The 5,987-nt window shown below is 43.0% G+C and overlaps 1 protein-coding gene across 1 annotated transcript in view; it reads left to right on the plus strand.

Moving 5' to 3' along the window:
- The window catches only part of VWC2 (von Willebrand factor C domain containing 2), a 54,797-nt gene extending 49,083 nt beyond the window's left edge, over nt 1-5,714 (plus strand). Inside the window, exon 3 of the mRNA XM_009883766.1 lies at nt 5,226-5,714. Within this exon, the coding sequence (XP_009882068.1) occupies nt 5,226-5,377 (152 nt within the window). The 3' untranslated portion in view covers nt 5,378-5,714. The remainder of the gene's footprint in view (nt 1-5,225) is intronic.
- The last annotated feature ends 273 nt before the right edge of the window (nt 5,715-5,987 follow it).

A 5,987-nucleotide genomic window follows, 5' to 3' on the forward strand; every position in this document is an offset into this window, starting at 1 on the left:
AACTCCATCCATTAACTCCATTAACTCAGCACACAGGAGCCATTTATGAAGTCCCTGATTCAGAAAGTGCTGGAAGCTGGGGCGTGGGCATGTTTTACGAACTGTGCTTGCTCTGTTCCCATACGCTTCCCCACTCATCTCCTCTTGGCTGCTGTGGGTGCAGGTGATCCCCTGATCTCACCCAACACAGCTTCATGGTTCTCAAGACTTCCAGGACTATCTTTTCATGGTGTAACCATTGGAACTCTCCATGAAATTTGGAAAAAGAAAAAAAAAAAAAGAGAAAAAAAAAGTAGGGACTAAGCTAAATGTTGAGGTTATGTCATTTACAAAGTGCTCTAATACCACAGTGATGAATGCCATATAACTGTCAGGGTAGATGGGTCTGCTGTCAGGTACCTAACAAGTGACCTGTTTGACTGCTGCAAGGAGCTATTAAAAGGGCAGCTATTAGGGAGTTTAGTATAAACCAGAGCCCAAAGCAGTCTTACATCAAAGTGTTATATTACAGAGGTTGTCACTGTAGTTCTAATTGGCGAAAATTTGCCAGGACTTATTCTCCAGGCAAACGCATTAACTTCCAGATTAACAGATTTCTTTGTCCATAATTTGGTTTAAGACATGATGAAAACAGTTGATTAAAAGACAATTTACCAAATTGCGGTATCTTCTGGTTTTTAACTGATGGGAACATGTGCCCATGCCAAAGGAGGGGCAGGCTGCAGAGGAAACAGGCACCACTCTGTAGAGTACAGCTGGGATTTTGTGGAAGGAGAGGAGGACAAGAAGCTTCAGAGAGCCTCTTGCGAGGTTGTCAAGGTTACAGGTGCTATTGCTTCTGTAGGTGAGCGGCTTGGGCATTCTCTGCTGATAATTGGTATCGGCTGTTGTCTTCCCAGATAACAAAATTTGCATTTTAATTAGATGGTTGCATTTGTCAACACTGAAGCATAAAACATAAGTCATTGGAAGCTTTTCACAGGACCACCATAAGGACTTTGAAAAAAAAAATTACAATAGCAGCGTTTACCCCAATAATGTTTTTAAATTTTTCTAGTTTTTAAGCATTTAAGAGGCAAGAACCCTGTTATAAACTCTCAGTGAATTAACTGCCAAATAAGCCTTCCTGGTTCCTTAGATCCCAGTATAAATGTTGCTTTTGGAAGCTAGTATTCAGCATTTCGGATGCGGGGAAGCCGAGAGCTGCATCCCAATCTGGAGCTCAGTGTGAGAACTGAGGATTTGCACTGAACTCGCTGCTTCAAGACATCGCTGAGACGGCAGCAACTGTGCCTTAGCCCTAGGAAAGAAATCTCTGCTGGCACCAGCATGGTATGGCTCAAACGGAGTCTGACAGCGCCACTATATACTTTAGGAAAACGAATGATGTCGTGGTAGATTTCAAGCTGCGCTCGGAATTGGTACAATATGTCATATTGAATTTTCTGCCAGATTTAAGAGTGATATGGCAAGATCTTCATCTCCTGTGAAGATGTGCAGCACCACTGACTTCCTTAGAGCTAGATAAGTGTATACGGTTGGCGATGGGGCCCAGGAGGTTTATACCATAGATCAAACAAGCTCAAACAAGCCGCTGCTGCACTGAACGAGCAGCGGGTGCTAAAGTTGGGCAGAGTAGTGGCGTTACCAAGCAGGAGCTCAAGAAAGCAGCCAGCCTGCTTTGTAGACCAAGGAGGAGGTGTTCACTGTTCACCTCTCCTGCAGCGGCAACATCTAGTCGGAAAGCCCACCGCCGCTTTGGAGTGGGAACAGCCCCAGTTTGCTTGGAAATGCTTTTCATGCGCTAAGTCAGGTAATCGTGCAAACTTTTTAAAAAGTCACAAAATGTCTCGCCCTTTGTGATGGGAAGCTGCAAATCTTGCTAAATCAATATAAACTGCCCAGTTTCAGGGGAAGCAGTAGTTTCGGCAAATGCCATGCCTTCAGGGCAGCTTATCTGCTCTGAATGTGGAGGATACTCGTGCATCTGCCTCCCTCTGCTAAGGGAGGGGGAGAAAATGGCACTCTTGAGTCTCACATCAGCCTTTGTGTGCCTGCTCTGCCTCCTCGCCCCACTGTCAGCTTAAAATCCTCAATTCCTCAGTTTCCCCACTGTGATTTTAGGCAGACGGAGGATCAGATCATGAGCTGCTTCATCAGCACCGTCCGTCCGACTGGCAGGGGCCGGGGAAGGGCTGCCGGAGGCACAGGTTCTGCCGGAACAGCCCCACACCGAGGGTCCCACTGCTGCCGCCCCACGTGTCCCCCATCGCTGCAGGCTGGTCTCCTCTGGCCGGTCCAGCCCTGTATGTCTGGTTTGTGAGACCGCTCCTCTGAGGAAAAGGAAAGGGAGGAGCGTCACCTGCTTGGTAGGAAGGGAGCCACAGGGCACCAAGAGCCAGGACTAGCTCATACGGCTTCAAAATTGGATGAAGTTTCAGGGGAAGCTCAGGTTTGGGTTTTTTTCCCTAGAAGTCTGAGGATTTGGAGAAATGATAAAAGGAGATCTGTGGAATTATTTCCCCGTGTTTGGACACTATATTGTACTGGCATTTATGTGCATGCTGTTGATGTAATATAGTCAGTTCAGCCTTTTTGTTGATGACCTTTTCTGTAACATTAACGACAATATTGGCTGCACGCAGTATTGCAAGGAAAAAGATGAGGCAAGGATGCCAGCTGACTATTGCCAGTCTGAGTACTATATAGGATTTGCAGTTACAGTAATGATGGGTGCAAATGCAGAACCAGAAAATAGGCAATTTTCTGTAGAAAAGTTGCCTGATACTAAAAAAATAATCTAGCTTGCTCAATAACATACTTTGTCATTTATTTTTGTAGGGTCCCTTGCTCAAGTAGATGGTTACTGCTCTTCTGTAGATTTCCCAGTGCAATGACTTTCCCCCATAGTAAACAGTTTAACAATTTGGGGCTAACTTGTTGTATCTGTACATTTAATAACTTTCTGATGTAAGAAAGATGCTTCTAGTGATGCTTGGCATTAAGGTGTTGCTAATTGTGAATGGAGACATTTACATTCTGAATCCTAGTGAATTACATTACGTGTGTTGCACTGTTTTTATTTCATTCCCTGGTTGATTTTTATAACCAAACATACCCTGTAACATTTACTTTCCCAGAATGAAATAAATCCTGCACAGGGGATTGACATCACTTTTCCTCTTGTGCCTTTTACTTGGTGTTTAAATTTCAAGTGTTCCTGTCGGTTTCATACAAATTCTCCACGGAAAGTAGATTCTGCTTTTAATATTTTACCTGCTTATATGATACAGCTTTGTAAATCATGGGGCTGTTACAGGCCAGCATGCAAAACACGCAAGTATCTTTACCTAATGTGCAAGTGAACCCACTTTGGGATTAAAGTTTATTAGGTGCAAGAACAATACTGGATTTAACTGAATCCTAATTAGAATTATAGAGATTAGAGTTGAAATCTTTCAAAGTTCCACCAGGGACAGTATAGTTAATAATACTGCTTTATCTCAGCTGAAAGCTAAGGCACCTCCCAGTGTGCGGTGGGACCCACGAGCATGTCTTCCACCCTGAAGTCCTCCTTCCTGGGTTGTCCAGCCCAGTGGTACTTTGCATGGACAGACTGAGGGGGCTGAAAACACAAATGTACCACAGTAACATAAATTTAGTAAAGCAGGTCACTTTACATGAGATACGCTGTATTTTGCTATCCATTCTGCATCCAAAGCCTTGGATGGGCCAGAAGCCACCCAAAACTAGGAAAGAAGCCACATGTTAGAGATCTTTGTCAATAGTCAGTCGTAAAACAAAACACTGGCTTAGATATTCAGAGAATTAATGGGTACAATTTGGTGAAGCAAATTTCTGCAAGTCTTCCAGGTCCCTTCTTTCCTCTTCATTGAGGAAAGGCCTTTGTTACTGCCAATTTGGCAACCAGTTCTCAGGCTGCAGCGTCAGTACACTAACACATAACCTGATCCAAAGAGATTACTATGAAAATTGATTTGTGAACTATTTGGGTTGTGTTTTAAGATGTGCAGCGTGCACCTACCTTTGGTTTTCAGAGGAAGCACTTAAAAAAAATAAATACTTTGCCCTAGAGGAATAAGCTGTACTGTTTGCCATAGGTCTTACCGTAGACCCCTGGCAATGGAAGACTGAACCCCATCTGTGATTTATCTCCTTCCGTGGCAAACAGGTTGGCAGTTGATAAGCGTTTTGCACACCCATATTCTTTCAAGAGTTTCAGCTGTGTCTGATCAATGTATGCTGGTCCCTACTGCACATCCCTCCCTGGTGGATGGTGGTACCGAGGTGCTGTTGAGTGGCCGGCCTCTGCCTGAGCACCTCTTGTGTGTGCTTAGTGAATGGGAGGGCCGAGTTCCTCTGGGGACATGACAGCGTATCGAAAGGAGATGATGGGTAGGTTTTAGCGGCACTTTACAAGCACATGTGGATTTTCAAGGCAGAAATAGACTTCTTTTTTTAACAGAACTGTAGGTAATACAGCACTTTGCAGCCTTCTGCAGCAGAGACATGCGAGGATGTCACCTTTTGAAAGAACCCGATTTGCCTTGTGAACATTGTGCTGATGGGTCATTCTCCTGCCTTGTCCTTGGAAACAGAGTTATTTCCGTGTACTATGAAAAGGGGCGTCTGTAGACTTGCTGACTTATATGTAAGATGGAATATTTCATGAAAAGCGTCTTCATTCAGAAGAGCCTGGAGCTATTCCGTTCTACTGGGAAAGGACTTATTTTCACATGAAATGGAAAATAAACTAAGCTGAGGCTTTGATTACTACACAAAAATACAATGCATGTTTCCAATGGAGAAAAAGTAATAACATTTATAATCAGCTCTCTGGTAGCTTAAACTTGCACTGTTGCATTATCAGTGGTGGTCTTTTTCTCTAGCTTAAATCTGTATTCATCTGCGTCGTCAGTTTGTGCCCAGGTCTCTGTCACTGTTGCGTGTTTCACAGAAAGGCTTTATTGCATCCTCCCCTGTGGAGGGCAGGACAGCCCGTAGCAAAAATATCCAGCCTCATCTGAGCACAGAGTCCTCACTCTCTTTGCTGCTTTGCTGCCTTGGGGGTGATGCTCACATTGTTTAATGTGCCCAGCGTTACTCGCTTTGCGTTGGGTTTTCCGTCCTCAAGGCTGAAACGGAACTGTGCTGGATTACAGTCTGCACCGGCCATCATGTAATAAACTCTTTCCTTTTTTTAGGCCCGAACTGCTTTGCAGAAACCATTGTCATTCCAGCAGGCCGGGAGGTGAAAACTGATGAATGCACTATATGTCACTGTACATACGAAGAAGGCACTTGGAGAATTGAACGACAAGCTATGTGCACTAGACATGAATGCAAACAAATCTAGGAGATCTACAAACCTAAGTACTTTTCATGGTTTTTATAAAATATCTCACAGCAGTGAGCACCCTAGATGACCCAGGGAAATCTGAATGAGAAGATTCTGGTGAGGAGCAAAGAATAAAATCAATATTTTGTTTTTCAAAGTAACATAATACTGCAAGGCAAAGAAGTGCATATATTTAAAACATTTGGACATAAGAATACCTGTCTTAATAAATGTGTTATTTTCACAGTGAGTACACTAAAATACACTCTATAAAATATTCTATGTATTTCTATAATACCATTATAGAGCTTAAAAATAAATGTTTTATATAGACAATACAGATTAAAGTACTGTATCGTTGCCTGTCCTGTTGTGCACCATGGCGAAAATATTGCATTTCTGTTCTAGTTTCATCATATGAAGATTTTCTTTCGAGTTTTTTGGTTTGGTTGGGGGTTTTTTTTGGTTTTTTTTTCTTCAGTATAGTTGGCCAGGAAAGAGCCAGCACATGACAAAACTTCGACATTTTCACTTTTGGAAAAAATGGAGTAGAATATGCTTTCAGAAGACATGCGTTCATTTATAAATATTGCTGTAGTGTAGAAGTGGGTCAGTTCCTTCTCTTAGT

Source organism: Charadrius vociferus, unplaced genomic scaffold (genome assembly GCF_000708025.1).
Source record: "Charadrius vociferus isolate BGI_N301 unplaced genomic scaffold, ASM70802v2 scaffold103, whole genome shotgun sequence".
NCBI classification, from domain to species: Eukaryota; Metazoa; Chordata; class Aves; order Charadriiformes; family Charadriidae; genus Charadrius; species Charadrius vociferus.